Genomic DNA, 20,111 nt, shown 5'->3' with positions numbered 1-20,111 from the left:
GGTTTCTGGGGCTCTCTTGCCCGTCCCCTTACTGCGATGGCGAGCTCCTCCTCCTTGTCTGAGAGTAGGCTCGCTACGGCGCACTCTCGTCCCCTCCCTCAAGGCTGCGCGCGCTCACCAGAGAGCTTCACGCATTTACGCGCGCGCTCGACAAGGGTGTTAAAGGAGAGGCGTGCACCGTCTACATTTGGCTGCCACCACGGGGTGCATGCCAAATATCGCTGGACCTTCCCGGCAGCGAGGCTCTCAATTACTTTTTCCTCGTGCTCCGGGTACGCGAGCTGGGTAAGCGCGCGTACGTCCTCGGCGTAATCCCGCAAATCCTCGCCGGGTTGGCGGCGGCGTGCCTCTAAGGCCACCTGTGCCTCCTCCTCATCATACGTGCCGAAGCGCCGTTCGAGCTGGCACATTAATTCCTCCCACTGAGTTTGTGCGCTTGCGGGCAAAGCTTCCACAAAGTCAGCTGCCCGCCCATCCAAATGTAGCTCTAACTGCTGCAACGCCTCCTCGTCTGTCCATCCATTAACCTTTTTAGCCCCCTTGATGCTGCGGGCAAACGATTTCCATGATGGAATTCCTTTGCCCGTAAATGTGCATTTTATTTTAACCTGGGTTGGGGGGCCTCTTTCCCTTGGGGGTGCGGGGGATCGTCCCGTTTCTGACACTAATATGTGGGGGCCGTTGGCCCCCGGGGTCTCTCCCTCACGCATCCCCTTTTCCGGTTGCGTTGCCACACCACCCTAATACCCGCTAGGGTTTCGCCGGCATTCGAACGCGATGCCCCTACTCATACAGCCTCGCGCCGCGCTCTCTCGCTGCGAGCGTACGTACGCGCAGCATCATCAATCAAACGCCATACTACGTACGCACAGCATCAATCAAACGCCATACTCCCCCTCACACAGCTTCGCGCAGCACGCACTCGCTACACCATTTAAAGCAGAGGTCTCACTCCTAATCAGTCGAGCGGCATAATCTTTTCATCAGTTGCGTAACGCTGTGTGGAAGCTACCTGAGGGGGCACAGGTGGTGCATCAGTCAGTCGTCTCAGTCAGTCGACCTGTGGCATATGGGTCTGCCCCGTGACCTCCTGCCAGCGGGCGTTCAACACTTCACGTGGCCTCAATGTGCACATAGCCTGGCACGAACGTCATAGTGACGTCACCGCCACTTAGTTGTTGTATGGTATTGTGACATTTTTTACACTTCATTATTTTTCTATCTACGTGACTTTACCAAAAGACACAATGAATGTACATTAATAATGTTTGCGTGCAGACAACACATTTTTCTATTCCTTGCTTCTTTCACTCAACTCATGTACATACAAGCGTGTTATTTTATTATTCACCTTACAAATATTCACATATTTTCGTTTGTGTGCTCACAACGAATTATAAATTCATAACTTGGTCTGCACTGATATATTTGTTGTGTCATATCACGTTGATAGAAACCTATTTTTTTTATAATCACCTTGGTAATATTACAACTAATATTTATGTTCCTTGCTTCTTCCGCTAATCTCATGTACTTGGAAAGTGTGTGTAAGTCGATGTGTGTGTCTGTCTTTTTCGCCCGGGCAACACCGGGTACTGACACCTAGTACTCTATAAAAGTTTAACATACACGCAGAATTGTGGGTGGGGGTGACAAACTCTCCGAATTTCTAGTTCACTTTAGGGTTGCTTGGAAAAGTTAACTACCTAACCTAGTTTGAAGGAGGTCGTGGGTTTGGTTCCGAACCTAACGCCCGTATATTTGGGGTTTGCATCACTTTTGCTCCCTCCCGTGGTCGTGGGAATTTTTCTCTAGGTCCTCCGGTTTTTCTCTCCACATTTCGAAACATGTGTTTAAGAGTATTTGGCTGCTATAAATTTCCACGTGATTAGTGACTTAATTGGGATAGTTTGTGGCCAGGTCGCGTCTGAAAAAGAGCTATGGGCCTTAACTGGTAAAATAAAATAAAAAGTTTAATTAGTTTTTACTGTTAAACGAGCTCACCCCGGATAGTACAGATAAGGAAGGCAGAGTGCTGGCACAACTCGAACAAGCTGTTACACCAAACACACAATCACAAACTCAAGCTCGGCCATTTCATACACAGATTGTCAGTCACTCGCCCATGCATCAACTTTATCAGATAGGAGTCGTGCCACGCTGGTATCACTTCCTATGGTCGAATATTTATCCATGCAGTAGCCTGGTGTTAGCATTACCAACATTTGAACCTTATGGTGGGACCCCAGGGTCCCATAAGCCCCCGGCTCTCGCACAAACATATTTTCATGTAAAAATTGCTCTTTTTCACCAATAAGTTTGAAGGATGGTGGCAAGTGTTGTCTTCTTAAACTATGCCTTTAAAACTGAAAACTACTTACCTGCAGTACCTCGATTTAAATACACTATCGAAAATGTATTTACACCTTTGTCAATCATCGTGTTTCTCAGCGTGGATTTGTGAACACACTTTTTAAACAGTACATAAAATAGTACGTATTTTCAATGCACTGCTCATATCGTAACAAGCGTTTATACCAATGTTACTCTACATAGTAGTGGGTCGCCGCTCCTCTTATCCACATTGATATGAGCGGTATGTGGGGACTATGGCTTAACCGCAAAAAAACACCTATATGATTAGATGCATATGTTGTGTCGGAAATGCATATCGTATACCGTCCGTATATACTTACCTGCAGTTGCGGGCACAGGCCCATAGGGGGTGCCACCCTGAGCTGGGGAAGGTCGGAGAGAGCCAGACCGTTGAGGGGCCGGGTTCTCCCCCCCCCCCCAGACCCCAGGTGAGGGGCTGGGGGGGTTCTTCCAGAGTCCCCTGGAAGGTTCCAAAGAGGGGGCGGTACCGGGGGCGGAGAGTCTCCGGGAAGTGTATAAAAAGGGGCACCTCAAGCACAGCCCGAGGAAGTGTTCCGAAGACGAAGAGAGAAGACCAGCTAGGCTAGGACCCTGGGACCCCGGGACCCGACGTCCTTGTAAGGGCCGGGGCCGATCGCGGACCAGTGGTCAAGACCCGTACCTTGGCTGGGTCGGGTCAGTTCGCCTCCCCTAGGGCACAGATAGCCGGAGGGCTGAGAGCTAGGAATCCCAGTGTGAGGGCACGCTAGCCTGGAAGCTGTACCTCCCGAGATAGTGGCAGTTAAGGGGAGTCTTGTTAAAGTTTATAAATAAACCGTGTTGCCTCTAAGACGTATCCAGTCTCCGTGGAACGCACTACACATACGAACAAGAGAATAATGATCCAACAGGAGGAATAATTAACGGTGCAAAGCATCTCATCTGTTAAATATCTGCAGGTAAAAGGATTGTCATTGATTGATTCTGGCTGCAGATATTGGTCGGTCACAAATAATAATGAAGATAAGGGAGCAGTTGTACTGTATTATGCAATCCGTTATGATAAATAACGGACTTAAGTCGTGTCGGCAGTTTGAGCAGCTTTGGATAATACTTACAGCGAGGGAAAAAAGTATTTGATCCCCTGCTGATTTTGTACGTTTGCCCACTGACAAAGAAATGATCAGTCTATAATTTTAATGGTAGGTTTATTTGAACAGTGAGAGACAGAATAACAACAAAATTCAGAAAAACGCACGTCAAAAATGTTATAAATTGATTTGCATTTTAATGAGGGAAATAAGTATTTGACCCACTCTCAATCAGAACGATTTCTGGCTCCCAGGTGTCTTTTATACAGGTAACGAGCTGAGATTAGGAGCACACTCTTAAAGGGAGTGCTCCTAATCTCAGATTGTTACCTGTATAAAAGACACCTGTTCATAGAAGCAATCATTCAGATTCCAAACTCTCCACTATGGCCAAGACCAAAGAGCTCTCCAAGGATGTCAGGGACAAGATTGTAGACCTCAACAAGACTGGAATGGGCTACAAGACCATCGCCAAGCAGCTTGGTAAGAAGGTGACAACAGTTGGTGCGATTATTCGCAAATGGAAGAAAGACAAAATAACTGTCAATCTCCCTCGGCCTGGGGCTCCATGCAAGATCTCACCTCGTGGAGTTGCAACGATCATGAGAACGGTGAGGAATCAGCCCAGAACTACACTAGAGGATCTTGTCAATGATCTCAAGGCAGCTGGGACCATAGTCACCAAGAAAACAGTTGGTAACACACTACGCCGTGAAGGACTGAAATCCTGCAGCGCCCGCAAGGTCCCCCTGCTCAAGAAAGCACATATACATGCCCGTCTGAAGTTTGCCAATGAACATCTGAATGATTCAGAGGACAACTGGGTGAAAGTATTGTGGTCAGATGAGACCAAAATGGAGCTCTTTGGCATCAACTCAACTCGCCGTGTTTGGAGGAGGAATGCTGCCTATGACCGCAAGAACACCATCCCCACTGTCAATCATGGAGGTGGAAACATTATGCTTTGGGGGTGTTTTTCTGCTAAGGGGACAGGACAACTTCACTGCATCAAAGGGACGATGGACGGGGCCATGTACCGTCAAATCTTGGGTGAGAACCTCCTTCCCTCAGCCAGGGCATTGAAAATGGGTCGTGGATGGGTATTCCAGCATGACAATGACCCAAAACACACGGCCAAGGCAACAAAGGAGTGGCTCAAGAAGAAGCACATTAAGGTCCTGGAGTGGCCTAGCCAGTCTCCAGACCTTAATCCCATAGAAAATCTGCGGAGGGAGCTGAAGGTTCGAGTTGCCAAACGTCAGCCTTGAAACCTTAATGACTTGGAGAAGATCTGCAAAGAGTGGGACAAAATCCCTCCTGAGATATGTGCAAACTTGGTGGCCAACTAAAAGAAACGTCTGACCTCTGTGATTGCCAACAAGGGTTTGCCACCAAGTACTAAGTCATGTTTTGCAGAGGGGTCAAATACTTATTTCCCTCATTAAAATGCAAATCAATTTATACCATTTTTGACATGCGTTTTTCTGGATTTTGTTGTTGTTATTCTCTCACAGTTCAAATAAACCTACCATTAAATTATAGACTGATCATTTCTATGTCAGTGGGCAAACGTACAAAATCAGCAGGGAATCAAATACTTTTTTCCCTCACTGTATGCCTTACCTCTTTATTTCCTAATTTTATCTCCTTCACTGGACCTCGTTTTCATCGGGCCCGCCAGCGTAGGCGCCGTGCCCGTGTCGTGTCTGCGCATGTACACGCTCAACAAATGGTGACGTATATGTGTATATGTGCCCACCATGTGTGTAGGAGCACATGCTAATGGCGTGCACCACTGGACTGCACTACGTTGGTGCTTAGCTGCTCGCCTTCCCTGGTTGTGCACGTGTCCGAACTGCACGGTCTACCGAACCCACCGGACTACGGCTTTGGGCGCCACGCTGCTACCGCTGTCATCACTTCCTCACCCACCATAAACCTCCACACCCTAACCCAGGTCCTGCTTGCTTCTCTTACCTTGACCTCCTGAACCTCCATTTCGCCGCGACTCTGCACCATCTATACACCGACACCAGCCTCATCTCCAAGCTCGCCGACCTCGGCCTCCTCTATGGTCATCGTCACTATCGTCGGTCCCGTGGCTGCAGGGGTGGCAGGAGCTGTGATTCCCGGCAAAACTCTCCACTTACTACAAAGAAACCTGGACCAAGGTTGCATCACACTCATTCACCTACCTTGTCCTTTATTTACCTCATCCTAAATTCCCGCTCAATCACAAATAAATCTGCCCTTATCTACGATATCCATGATCACCAAATTGATCTGCTCATCACCGAGACCTGGTTCATACCAGACCTCCCTCCTGCTCTTACAGTAGAAGTTTCGCCCCCCGGTTACAGCACCCTTCGTGTCCCTCACGTGATGGATCGCCAAGGCTGGGGCCTGGCTGTCATTTTCATCAAACCTCTATAATAAATATCGATGATTTCATCCACCTACGAATTTGTCATTGTTCCTCATCACTAGAACCTGTTTTTTCAAACTCATCTACCATCCCCCAGAAGGAAGCATCTCCATGTTCTTCAGTGAGCTCTCGAATCTCATCCATTACTTACCCAGATCACCGCACCGGTTCATACTCGCTGGTGATTTGAACTGCCCGGTCCTTCCATACATTCCATTGATCAATGCTTGGCTGACCTATTAGTCTACCACAACCTGGCCGTTGTAAACTAGCCCACTTGACTCTCTCCTACTGGTATTGAGAGCATACTGGACCTAATAATTAAATCTGACTCGGATCGTCACATCTCCATATCTAGCCAGTCCAAGGTCACCTTCTCGGATCACCATTCCACCCTCATACACCTCCACTCACCCAAGCCACCTGCTGCAAACTCATCCTGCATTACTCAACCTGAAGGGCATTGACCATCGCACCCTCAGGCCCTCACTTGAAAACATCCAATCATTGCATAAACTTCTCTTGACCCAAACATCTGTTCCAACCAAGCAGAACAAGACCTCAGGGCCGCTCTTAACAACGTCACACTACTTTAAATTTAGGTCAGTCAGATCATCATCTCACTACTCGCTTTGGCTGTTTGCAGATGCCATCCTGGCAAAGCATCACAGTAGATGATGCGAGCACACCCGAGTGTGCAGCAGTCTGGCATCTTATGCGAGTCGTTTATAAAGCTGCCTGTTAGAGCAGCAAACAGAATTTCCTTGCCACTCGTGCCACCTATGTGTAGTGACATATAATGGGTCACTATCGCACCTAGCGCCAGTTACTGATAGAGGGGAATTGGTAGTGTAGTAGCCCTCTCTGCCAGCAGGGTGTGCTATGTAATGGAAAAGGGTCTCTACGGGGCATGGTTCTGGTAGCTGGCAGAGAAAGGGCATCTGAGGACATAGCAGCCCGGTTGGCTGGCAAGGGCACGTGACAGGACAGGGTAAGGATGTGGGTCAAAGGTGACAGAAGAGACACATGGTGCATTGCCCAGAATCTTCTGGTAAGTTCCAGAAGGGGGCGTGGCCGAGGGCAGAGCCAGGCCACGCTAGGGGGCATAAAAGAAAGGTCCCGGGGTCCCATTGGGGCTGTCTGCTGGAACGGAACCCGCCGTGCTACTATATTCTTAGGTTTTTTCAGTAAAGTCACGTAGGTAAAAAATTAAAAAGAATAAAAGTAAAATAAAAATCACGACGTTTCAGAGGCAACACAAGCTTCCGTCTTCAGGTGGAACCGTCACAGCACGATAGCTGTATCAAGTGAGAGAAATTCCAAGAAAACAGTCCTTGTATATATACTGGTTGAGGGTGGGAGGAGCCAAGGTAGTCCCTGAATATTATTTTTGTGAGGTTCAGTGCGGCTGAAGCACGCTATTAGGAATGAGCCTTTGTTGTGTAAACTAGGTGCGGCTGATGTAAAGGTGCGTGTAAAAGGGACTGAGCCTTTTTGTTATGTAGAGATAAAGCGGCTGAAATCGCTGCCAGGAAATGAGTCTTTGTTGTGTAGAATGGTTGACTGAGCCTATTATTAAGTAGAGGTGGTGCGGCTTAAATCGCTGCCAGGAAATGAGTCTTTGTTGTGTAGAATGGTTGACTGAGCCTATTGTTATGTAGAGGTGGTGCGACTTAAATCGCTGCCAGGCATGCTCCAAATATGTGTAGTTAAATCTTTTTTGCATGGTTAATAACATCTTTCCAATGATTACTGAGTTTGTACCCATCATCACGGTTGAAATTATGTCTGTTTGTATATTTGGATGGCCTCGTGTACAAACCTTTGATGGTAGCCAGGAGGCTTGCAGAGCACTTTAGTCTCAGAAAAGACAATTTCATGAGCCCACAGCGTTGTAGCAATGATTGGCAACGGCGGAAGAATCAGTTTTGCCGTGTTTCAGATCTGACTTGTGCTCGGCATCGTGGGTCAGGCAGTGCCGACTAACCTGACCCGTTTATGTAATTACCCTGTGGGAGTTTCCGGTTATGTAGTTATCTTGTTGTGGTTACGTTTATATAGTTACCCCATTGTGGTCGTAGAATAAACGTGTTGCCTCTTGAGTTAAGTGTATCTGAACAGATTCACTTGCCTTCAAGACAGTGATATTTAGAAATTTACCTATATTCAATGAGAAAACGGGTGAATTGGTGTCTTTTTGTTCACGTAAAGGCCTGGTCACAAAAGCAAAGTGTATGGGGAATAATAGCCATTTTCTATACTTTTTAGGCATAAGCAATTCAAAAAAGTAACACTTAGTGTAATGGTGCATCCTTTTGGGACATGCTTTATGTAAAAAAAAAAACATGTATCGTTCCCGATGACCACTGCAAAGTATGATCTTCAGTTTTGATTATAGTGTGCTGATGTTTAAAGGTGTATTGAAAAATGTTGATACTGCTACTGATACTCCTGCTGTTATTGAGTGACTCATCCAGCCAGCTATGGCTGCAAAGTTTGGTCACACATGTTATGGATAGTTGATTGTTAAATTTGAATCAGTTCCTATTATCACTGTTACATTGTTTTTATAGCTTTATTTTGGTGATTTTGAAAACGTTTTGGTTTTGCCATGTTTGTTTCTTGTAGTAGAGTTAGCCTGATAACTTTAATTTAATTTAGTCTTCGCTCATTTACCAGCTTCACATTCCTTATTGCCGTACAAATACTGGAGGAAGGGCCTTTCTTATTGATGCCCCCAGGGTCTGGAACGCTATCGCCAATAAACTACAACTAGGATCACTACCTGTGAGATCTTCACTCAAAACTGCACGGGGAAAGTGTAACACCCCTAGCTGCCACTGCTATTCAGTGGCCTGAAATCAAATGTTTCGCTCCAGATGACCGCTGCAAAGTATGATCTTGTGTTTTGATTATAGTGTGCTGATCTTAAAGGTGCATTGACAATTTTTGATACTCCTGCTGTTATAGAGTGACTCATGCAGCCAGCTATGGCTGCAAAGTTTGGTAGTACATGTTATGTATATCGTTTATTGTAAAATTTCAATCACAGCTCCTATGATCACTGTTACATTGCTTTCATAGCTTTATTTTTATTTCAAAAACGTTTTGGTTTAGCCATATTTGTGTGTTGTAGTACAGAGTTACTGATAACTTGAATCTAAATTGTCTTATGGTTGTTATTGTTTGACTTGCATCCCACTGGGATTTTTGCACACAGCATTGATATACGGTTCTTTTTCTGGAAGACTTTGCTGTTTTTTCCTGGATTTTTCTGTTTGTGCGTAGTCACTAAGATGTTTGTTGTTCATGTTTTGTTTGTTGCGGTTGCACCCGATTCAAGAGCCGAATGGCTCACAGGGCTATACCAAATAAATGAAACCGAATCTAAATTGTCTTATGGTTGTTATTGTTTGACTTGCATCCCACTGGGATTTTTGCACACAGCATTGATATACGGTTCTTTTTCTGGAAGACTTTGCTGTTTTTTCCTGGATTTTTCTGTTTGTGCGTAGTCACTAAGATGTTTGTTGTTCATGTTTTGTTTGTTGCGGTTGCACCCGATTCAAGAGCCGAATGGCTCACAGGGCTATACCAAATAAATGAAACCGAATCTAAATTGTCTCATGGTTGTTATTATTTGACTTGCATCCCACTGGGATTTTTGCACACGGCGTTGAAATATGGTGTTTTTTCTGGAAGACTGTTTTTTTCTGTTGCGTGTAGTCACTTTAAGATGTTTCTTGTTCATGTTTGTTGCGGTTGCACCCGAGTCAAGAGCCGCATGGCTCACAGGGTTATACCTAATAAATTAAACTGAATGCTTTAGCGGGTTTTGGTTTATGGTGGGACCCCTATTTCACGCGACACTCCTAATGACCATGTGCGGAATATAAGCAAGACCTCTGCCAGTATATTCCAAATGTATAGGGTTTACTAATAATTAAATGTCTAGACAAATCTTACATTGTCAAAGGGCAACAGGCTTACTACTTCCCCGGAGAAGTGCACGCATCACAACCACGATACCAACTTAAATGACCCTCGCAACAACACAACAACCAACACCGTCATACAACAACCCAATGACCACGGCTTTACCAACTTCCTCCACCACGAATGCTGGGGGAGAAAAACCTGCTGAGCAAAACCCCGAAGGCATGCCCGAAGCATCGCCCGGCTCAGAAACAGAACATTCTCAGTGGATCAGTCCCCTTTCCCCTAGAGCAGGATCAGTCCTGGCCATCTCGAGCAGGATCAGTCCCAGCCACCTCGAGTAGGATCAGCAGGCCACTTTGAACAGGATCAGTCATGGAATAAAATCCCGCCCGCCTCAGTCTCCATCTCCAGCACAGCAGCCGCCTCAAACAAGACGAGGAGCGGAATTAAATCCCGCGCCCCCTTCCTTTGGTTCCCCTTGGCAGAGCCTTATATTCAATCACACCCTTGCAACCACTTTTACACAAGTCCCTCACTTCTCCCCAATCAAAGAAACACCCTGCCCCCCAAAGCTATCACTTTGACTGCCACACTAAGTACCCAGGAACAAAAATTACGTTACATAGTGTAATCATCACTGGTGCTGACATGAGCAGAAATCGAACTCAGGTTGCCGGGTTTGAAACAGCAGCGTGCTAACCGTACGCTACTTGGACACCTGCTGCCCCAACTACTCTGCTTTGTCCAAGAAGTCCACCCATACCTCCACCTTCACAACATGCTGGGGGTCAGTTCTCGCTCCGTGATAGTTTGGATTCTCCTCCTCCCGCTTCACGCAACCTCCATCCACCCGAAGGTCTGGTCCTGGAGTTGAATAATGAGATTCTTTCTTCACTCCTTCTAATTTTACCTTCACTCCTTCACATTCCACCTTCACTTCTGGCCACGTTTCAACGTCGACATTCTCATCTGGTTCCCGTTTCACTGGAGACTGACTCATTGTAGAACTTTGACTCTCATTAAGCAATGTCACTTTGTGCTTCCCCTGGACCTGCTCTGGTCTGTTTCCAACTTCTGACCGTGAATTCGTTTGACTAGGCACGGTGCACTTAAAGTGCTTCTCGTCAGAATGTGTTCTCTGATGCTTGTGAAGATATGCCGACCGTGTAAAAGCCTTCCCGCACATGTTGCACTTGAAGGGTTTATCCCCTGTGTGTATTTTATGATGTGCATCAAGATTTGATTTCCGCGAAAATTTATTTCCACACATGGTGCACTTGAAGGGTTTAACTCCTGTGTGCATCTTCCCGTGTGCATCAAGATGTGCCGACTGCACAAACGCCTTCCCACACACGGTGCATTTGAAGGGCTTCTCGCCTGTGTGTATTTTCTTATGCTTGTGAAGATATGCCGACCGCGTAAATGCCTTCCCACACACGATGCACTTGAAGGGCTTATCGCCAGTGTGTGTCTTCATATGCAAGTCAAGATTTAATGACCATCCAAATGCCTTCCCACACACAGTGCACCTGAAGAGCTTCTCAGCAATGTGGATTTTGTGATGTCTGTTAAGAAGATAATTCTCTGCAAATCCTTTCCCGCAAACGGTGCACTTGAAGGGCTTATTGCCAGTGTGTATTGAATGATGTATTTCTAGAACTGATAACCGTGAAAATGACTTTCCACACACAGTGCACTTGAACATATTCTCTCTTGTGTGTATTTTCTGATGCACATCAAGATTTGATTTCCGTGAAAATGAATTTCCACACATGGTGCACTTGAAGGCTTTTTCTCCTGTGTGTGCTCGCTTACTCTTTGGTTCTTTCGGTGCTCGCTTGTTACAATTAGGAGTTCCTGACCATGCAAATGCTTTGCCAGGTACAGTGCACTTGAAGTGCTTCATCCCTGTGTGTGTTCTCTGATGCTTGTGAAGATATGATGACCGTGTATACGCCTTCCCACACACGGTGCACTTGAAAGGTTTTTCTCCCGTGTGCATCTTTTCATGTGCGTCAAGATGTGATGACTGTACAAACGCCTTTCCACACACGGTGCATTTGAAAGGCTTCTCGCCTGTGTGTATTTTCTGATGTCTTTTAAGAGTACCTGCACGCGTAAATGCTTTCCCACACACGGTGCACCTGAATGGCGTATCGCCAGTGTGCGTCTTCATATGCAAGTCAAGATTTGATGGCCATCCAAATGCCTTCCCACAAACAGTGCACCTGAAGAGCTTCTCGGCAATGTGGATTTTCTGATGCCTGGTAAGATGTGATGTCTCTGCAAATCCTTTTCCACATACGGTGCACTTCAAGGGCTTATCGCCAGTGTGTATTGTATGATGTACGTTAAGAATTGACAAACGGCTAAACGACTTTCCGCACACGGTGCACTTGAACGGCTTCTCTCCTACGTGTATTCTCTGATGCACAAAAAGATTTGACGACTGTGTAAAGGACTTTCCACACACGGTGCACTTGAAGGGCTTCTCTCCCGTGTGCGTTTTCTGGTGTCTGCTAAGATTTGACAACTCTGCAAACACCGTCCCACACACAGTGCACCTGAAAGGCTTCTCTCCTGTGTGTGTCTTCTCATGTCTGCTGAGATGTGATGACTGTGCGAACGCTATCCCACAAACGGTGCACTTGAAGGGCTGCTCGTCCTTGTGTGTTTCCTGGTGATTCTTCATCGCACCGATGTCATCCATGCTGTACGTACACTTGCCGCATTGGTAACTCTTCGCAACTGGCTGCGCCGAGTGTCTCTTCTCCATCAATGGGATTGATTCTGCAGATAGTCACAAATTTTCAACAATATACATCAATATGCATACGCATCACACTCTGTACGCTTACAGACAATATAGGAATACGTCACACACGAATACAGCTCACTATCACATCTTACGCCAGTGACTAGAAGATGCTAACTACCTCGCCTGTCATACAGTAGATTGTGGGTTCGATCCTGGCGCCAACGCCTGTTGTATATTTGGAATTTATATGTTCTACCCATGGTCGTGTGGATTTTTCTCTGGGTCCTCCAGTTTTTCCCTCCATATTTAGAATCCACGTCACACGTTTAGAGTATTTAGTTGCTATACATTTCCACATGATGAGCCACTTAATTGAGATATATTTTGTGGTCAGGTCACTTCCGAATAAGATTTACATAGCTCAGTGGGCCTTAGCTGGTAAAATAAAAACAAAAACCATAGCCCAATGCGGCGGGTCCAGTTACGTTTTTGAATATTGCCGCAATTGGAAAATCTGCAACCCGCAAACTTGAAGGGAAATGGGAAATCTCTGCTTTAATTCCTGGCTTGTAATACATAAAACCTTCCTGCTTTGATTTTCCCTTACCCTGCACCGATCCAGACAAGACATGGGAAGTTTTTGAACGAAAAATATGATTAATATTTTATAGTGTGAAGTTGGCACAGTAGGGGTTACAGCTGGTACATCTACCGGTCCTCTCAGTCAGCCAACCCATGGCACCTGGGTCTGTCCCCTGACCTGTCAGCGAGCCTTCAACACTTCACATGGCCTCAAAGTACACCTGGCCTGGTACAGGTGTGGTGCTGACATCACTGTCATTTAGTGGAGAATGGTGGTTGTTGTTGTTCTTGCATGCGCGCAAAGTGTGTGTGCTATTGTGGTAACTCATTGCGCCCCTTCCGAAAAGCCAACAGGCATCAGAACTCACGGTAAGTGAATATAAAACAGTTACTTATTTAATGTTTATTTACTTACAGTATTTTTTTACAGTGTCACATGCAAATGTACAATATTTATTCTTGGTTATGAGTTTCACACTTCTTCCATTTTTGTTGAACCGTAACACTTTTCATAACACCGACCGGATGGGCATTTAAATACATTATATTATCGTGGTCCTAATTACGAACCATTTTAATTAGGAACTATTTATGTCCATAAGTCCTGGACTGTCTGTATAGCCATAAAAGACTGTTGGAGCAAGTGCTGTTAGCAAGCACCTATGAAGACCTGCATGGGCAACAAGGGGTGGGTGGCCATCATCATGCCTGGGCGTCTGCGTCTCCCTAATTACGATGGTTACACATCACACCTGATACTTATTTGAGGCTGAGTCGACCTAGGGGAGGCTCAGGAACAGTTCAGATAATCATCACTAGCGTTGGCCGTGAGCGGGATTTGAACTCTGGTCTCTGGGTACGTAGGGCAGTACATTAACCACTGCACTACCGCTCCCCACGCTACAACACGAGAAAACTCACACAATGTACATACTAATTACACACTTGAACACAAAGTACACCAACAGAAAATATCCTGTTCGTGCAAGTACTCATAGCCAGCACCTACTCATGCTGGCATGGCACACAGGGATGTAGCGTGGCCAGTATCACACCGGGCTGTCATTGTCTCTCCGAAAATGTATACGAACTGCAGGAGGTAATCATTTAAGGCCGAGTAGACCCACGAGAGGTCCAGGACCGGTTCATATATTCACTGCCACAGATGTTGGCTGAATGGAAATCAAACTCTGTCCACGGAGTTAGTCTCGAAATGCGTTATACACTGCGCCACTGCTCCCCACATTACCCTCTCGCATGCTCGTGACAAAATGATACACAGTCGAAAGACGGCCAGAGACAACTGCGGTCGGGCGTGGTTTTGGCCACAGACCCCCTAATGTATCATGCAACAGGGGGTCGCAAGTAGCACTTGCCCCAACAGTCTGTTAAGGCTATAGGGTGCATCTTTGTCTTTATCTTATGTGATGGAGTGGCGTTTGTATGCTCTACCCCTGTCTTGCATGGGACTCGTCCCAAGTTGTTTTGGTATCTTCTTATAGCTAAACCCACAAACAACGTCGCTAGTTTTGCCCACAACATGCCCTGTTGAAATACGAGACTGCTCAGTGAGGTAAAGCAGTAAGCCAGGCCGAAATAAATTACAAGCCAGGCCGAAATAAACTACAAGCCAAACAGCGGAGCGGGCAAGCTGTTTTCTGGCTGGGACCCACATTGCCACGTTTGAAAATTACAACCTCGACATCGATTCACAGTTATTACTCAATTGATATTCACACAAAATAAAGAAGCTCGGCTTTTTTGAGTAAACATAAGTAAAGAAAATGTTTGTCGGCCAATGCATGTTTTTTTTCAAGAGCACGTGTGGTTAATGCAGGCTTGATGCCTTGAAAAAGGCATGTATTTTGTGTTTGAACATTTTAATACCTATTCTTGGGTTTTTCGGTAAAGTCACGTAGGTAAAAAAATTTAATTAATAAAAGTAAAATGAAATAAAAAATAAAATAAAAATCACGACGTTTCGGAGGCAACACAAGCTTCCGTCTTCAGGTGGAACCGTCACAGCACGCTTGCTGTATCAAGTAAATTTACTTCGTGATTTTTATTTTATTTAACTTTTATTAATTTTATTTTTTTACCTACGTGACTTTACCGAAAAAACCTAAGAATATTAATCCTTGCAGTCACGAAAGCTTCAAATCTAGAATTTTAGTACCTGTTTTATTTCCAAAAAGGGTCAAAACCTATTCTTATCGTTTCATGATTTTGATACTGGCAAAAAGGTCCCAAAGATAAAATTGCTCAACCCGTGCTATAAATGCTCTGAAACGTGTATAAAGAAGGCTGCCTCTGGTGTCGGCTAATCAGTTACAAAGACAATGCATATATTATCAAAGTATGTTTTGCCACAATACGTGTGGTTAATGCTGATTTGATGCCTTACAAAAGGTTGTTTGAACATGTTAATACTGTACCTGTTTTATTATAAGAAAGGTTTGTATGATCTCACCCTGGTCTACAGCGTGATTGAGTGCAGTTTGTATATTTTCCAGCTGTTCTACAGATTGAGAAAGATTGGAGTTTGTATGGTCTCCCCCCATGTGCTGCAGAGTGAGTGGAGTTTATAAGTTCTCCCCGTTATCGAGTGAGAGTGGAGTTTGTATGATCTACCCATGTTCTACAGAAGGAGTGGAATTTGTATGATCTTCCCCTACGCTCTGGTTATTTCGGTAACGTCACGTAGGTATAAAATACATTAAATCACGACGTTTCGATTGCAACACAAGCAATCATCAGGTGGAAAAACCACAGCAAATATTTATTGCTGTGGTTTTTCCGCCTGACGATTGCTTGTGTTGCAATCGAAACGTCGTGATTTAATTTATTTTCTACCTACGTGACTTTACCGAAAGAACCAAAGAGTATGGATCCCTGCAGTCACGAACACTTCAAATCTAGACTGATCTTCCCCTGTTCTGCCACGGGGTTTCTTCACGTCCTCTGCTTTCCTCCCAAAGTAAAACAAACCCCATGCACAGCGATGGAACTCTGCTGCATTACGATTCGCAGCGGACGCTCCGTATCGCAGGCCGCATCGCCGTGACCTCCTCTATGGCATGCCTGGGCAAAGGTCATTGGACGTGAGAAGACATTTTCACTGCAGGGCCATTCTTAAAGACAAGGCAACCGTCCCCATAGATCTGCTCATTTGTCTGAACTCTTGTGGCATGGCTAGGCCTGCATCTCTAGGCCTCACGCTAACATGTTACAACCCATACTTGCTGCTACTCAATTGATATCCCTACGAGCGAGACAGAGAAGGAGCGAGGCTGTACCTGATGAAACAACAACAACAACCATCAAAGGCAAAGATCTCCCGTATAGCTTTAAGTGACTGTAAGGGACAAGTGCTGTTAGCGAGCACAACAACCAACACCACCACCACAACAACCAACACCACCACCACCACGATGTGAACTTATCACCTCGGGTGAGAGCGGCGGCAGCAGCAGCAGAGAGATCCACGGACTCGACTCCCTGACACCACCGATCTAATTAAACTCAAACTCGACAAGAACTCTCCTCGCCATTACCAATCGCCGCTGTTCGGCACAAAGGGGCCGGCGGCACCACCACGCACGAGACCGCCTGTACCAGGCCAGGTGCATCACTCGGCGTGACGTCACCACTCCGCGTGACGTAATCGGAGGCGTACACCACTAGTGACGGCATGTCACCCCCACCCGTCAACCGCGCGGTACGTCACGTCTCCTCGGACACTGCCAATTTCCGTTAAAATAACATCCTTATTTGGGCAAAGCGACGCCCAATAACTCCATGTATGGGCCTGCATCATTAACATAATTTATTCAGTTAAACCGCTGCTCAGTGGGGGTCGTGTCCCCGCAAGTGACGTCATGTCATGTCCCCCTCCGCGCGCTTCCACGTGACGTCACGTGATCTGAGGAGCTGCCCGTTTTGCTGGTCACTTGCCGAGGTGGGAAGTCCACACCGTGGTGGTGGTGTTGTAGTGGTTGTGGTGGTGGTGTTGTAGTGGTTGTGGTGGTGTTGTAGTGGTTGTGGTGGTGGTGTTGTAGTGGTTGTGGTGGTGGTGTTGTAGTGGTTGTGGTGGTGGTGTTGTAGTGGTTGTGGTGGTGGTGTTGTAGTGGTTGTGGTGGTGGTGGTGTTGTAGTGGTTGTGGTGGTGGTGGTGTTGTAGTGGTTGTGGTGGTGGTGGTGTTGTAGTGGTTGTGGTGTTGTAGTGGTTGTGGTGGTGGTGTTGTAGTGGTTGTGGTGGTGGTGTTGTAGTGGTTGTGGTGGTGTTGTGGTGGTGGTGTTGTTGTGGTGGTGGTGTTGTAGTGGTTGTAGTAGTGGTGTTGTAGTGGTTGTGGTAGCGGGGTGTTGTAGTTCAAGTTCAAGTTCATTTATTAGGTATAGCCCTGTGAGCCATTCAGCTCTTGAATCGGGTGCAACCGCAACAAACAAAAAACAAAAACATGAACAAAAAAACATCTTAAAGTGAATATGTGACTAAGTGCAAACAGAAAATCCAAAAAAAGACAGCAAAAATATTGCAGAAAAAACACCGTACACCAACGCTGTGTGCAAAAATCCCAGTGGGATGCAAGTCAAACAACAACAACAACCACAAGACAACTTATATTAAGGCCATCAGTCTAACTCTGTACTACAACAACACAAACATGGCTAAACCAATACACTTTTCGAAATCACCAAAATAAAGCCATGAAGGCAATGAAAAAGCAATCATAGGAACTGACGGAATTTTCACAATAAATGGCATAAACAACATGTACTACCAAAACCCTGCAGCCATAGCTGGCTGCATGAGTCACTCCACAACAGCAGGAGCATCAATCGGAGTATTGTAATTTTTCAATGCACCTTTAAGATCAGCACACTAAATCAAAACACAGGTCATACTTTGTAGCGATCATCCGGAGCGAAACATTTTATTTTAGGTCACTGAATAGCACTGGCAGCTAGGGGTGTACAACTCCTCTAAAGCAGTTTTGAGTGAAGATCTCATAGGTAGTGACTCAAGTTTCAATTTATTTGCAACAGCATTCCAGACCCTGGGGGCATCAATAGCAAAGGCCCTTCCTCCAGTATATGTACGGCAATAGGGAATATTAAGCTGGTAAATGAGTGTAGACCTTAGGTCAAATTTGTTCTTTGAAACAGAAACGAGATCCAGCAGGTAATCTGCAGATTTTTTTGCAAGTACATCATGAATAAATAAGATCTGGTGCACAAGCCGTCGAACATTCAGAGATGTTAAGTTTGACCCAATGTAGAGATCACAGTGGTGAGTCCTATATGGGCAGTTCAATGCAAATCTTAAGGCCGAGTGATACATTGAGTCAAGCTTCTTAAGTACAGTACTTGGGGCTGATTTATACACAATGTCACAGTAATCAAGTAGAGGCAGTACGGTAGCTTTAATCAATTCCAAACGGAACATAGGAGGGAAGCAATGCTTGTGTCGATATAGAAAACCAATTTTAATTTTTGTCTTTTTCCCAATATAATCAATGTGATCTTCAAAATTCAGTTTTGAATCCAGGATGACCCCAAGATACTTATAGATCTTGACTTGCTCTATTTGATCATTATTTAAGGTATGTAATTGGGGAAAAATAACTTCCCGCTTTAGTCCTGGTGAGAAGCATAGCACCTTGGTTTTGGCAGGATTTAGGACTAGTTTAAGAGCAACTAGCTGATGTTGTAGTTTGTTGAAATCACTCTGGAGCTTAGCAATCACGTCATCCGGAGAGCGGCCAGCAGTAATTAGTACCGTTGTCATCTGCAAAAAGATTTACCCTGGAATAATCCAGTTCAGTGCCCAAGTCATTTACATAAAGAGAAAACAAGAGGGGGCCGAGAATGGAACCCTGTGGAACCCCTTTTGTTATCTTAACACTGTTTGACCTCCAACCATCTGTGAATACAGTTTGGGTGCGAGAAAAGAGGTAATTTTTTAACCATTTTACTGTGTTTTCGGAAAAACCGAGGCAACTTATTTTACTAAGCAGGATGTTGTGGTCTACTGTATCAAAAGCTTTGGACAAGTCAAGAAAAAGACAGGCGCAGTACTGCTTATTATCAAGGCTACTGTAAATGTGATTCAGAGAGTCTAATGCAGCAGATGTGGTGCTGTATTTTTTTCGGAACCCAGATTGTTTTAGATGTAATAGATTGTTGGCGGACAGGAAACTGCTAATTTGGTAGGTCAATAATTTTTCAAAAATTTTCATCAACGGGGACAACATTGAGATAGGTCGGTAGTTATTTGGATCATCTTTAGGGCCCCCTTTGTGAAGTGGACGAACATAGGAATGTTTCCATTCTAGAGGAACTGATGCTTCTTTGATGGACAGGTTGAAAATATGGGCTATAGGTTTGTATATTAGGTGACCAACAGTTAGTAGAGCAAAGACGGGAATACTATCTGCTCCGGTAGAGGAGGACCCTTTGAGGTAGGACAGTTGTTTCAGAACATTACTTTCGTGGATTGGCTGAAAACTAAATTCGCTTAATGTTTGGACAGGAGTGTAGGAATTTGCATGAGCAGGGGTGACTCCCAATACATTATCAAATAGGGTACCAGCTTCAGAAAAATGAAGGTTAAAATTGTCAACTATTTTTTGGGGATCTGAAAAATATTCCCCATTTCGGTTAAGCTGAACGGGCAGATGATCTGTTTTGGATGCCTTTTCGATACATTTGATTGTTTTCCAGAAAATCCTGGCATTTCCATGAGATTCAAGGAGAGTGGAAGAGAAGTAGTTATTTTTTGCATGCCGTATTTTTTTGACGCATCTATTCCTTAAAATCCTGTATTCTAGCCAGTCATTGACCAAATTACTTTTCTGAGCACATGCCCAAGCCTTGTCCCTAGTTTTCATGAGCTTTGTAATCACAGGATCAAACCATGGTGGACGGTTGCCTTTAGTTTTGAATTTAACCAACGGAGCATG

The 20,111-nt window shown here is 45.2% G+C and overlaps 1 protein-coding gene across 1 annotated transcript; it reads right to left on the bottom strand.

Annotated features, from left to right (window-relative positions):
* Positions 1–9,787: 9,787 nt before the first annotated feature.
* LOC133360055 (oocyte zinc finger protein XlCOF6-like) lies at positions 9,788–16,798 on the bottom strand. Its single transcript, XM_061578636.1, has 2 exons — positions 16,597–16,798; positions 9,788–12,600 (listed from the first exon to the last, which is right to left on the bottom strand). Exon 2 carries the CDS (start codon positions 12,584–12,586, stop codon positions 10,541–10,543), a length of 2,046 nt encoding a protein of 681 aa, XP_061434620.1. The 5' UTR covers positions 12,587–12,600; positions 16,597–16,798; the 3' UTR covers positions 9,788–10,540.
* Between the last annotated feature and the right edge of the window lie 3,313 nt (positions 16,799–20,111).

This window comes from Lethenteron reissneri, chromosome 67 (assembly GCF_015708825.2).
Source record: "Lethenteron reissneri isolate LAM-NWPU_2019-01 chromosome 67, ASM1570882v1, whole genome shotgun sequence".
NCBI classification, from domain to species: domain Eukaryota; kingdom Metazoa; phylum Chordata; class Hyperoartia; order Petromyzontiformes; family Petromyzontidae; genus Lethenteron; species Lethenteron reissneri.
Note: the sequence above shows the minus strand (reverse complement) of the source record. Positions and strands in the feature narration are given on the sequence as shown.

Bases quoted from the DNA above. Each gene is read 5' to 3' on its own strand.
- LOC133360055 (XM_061578636.1), bottom strand. From the start codon at position 12,586: ATGGAGAAGAGACACTCGGCGCAGCCAGTTGCGAAGAGTTACCAATGC.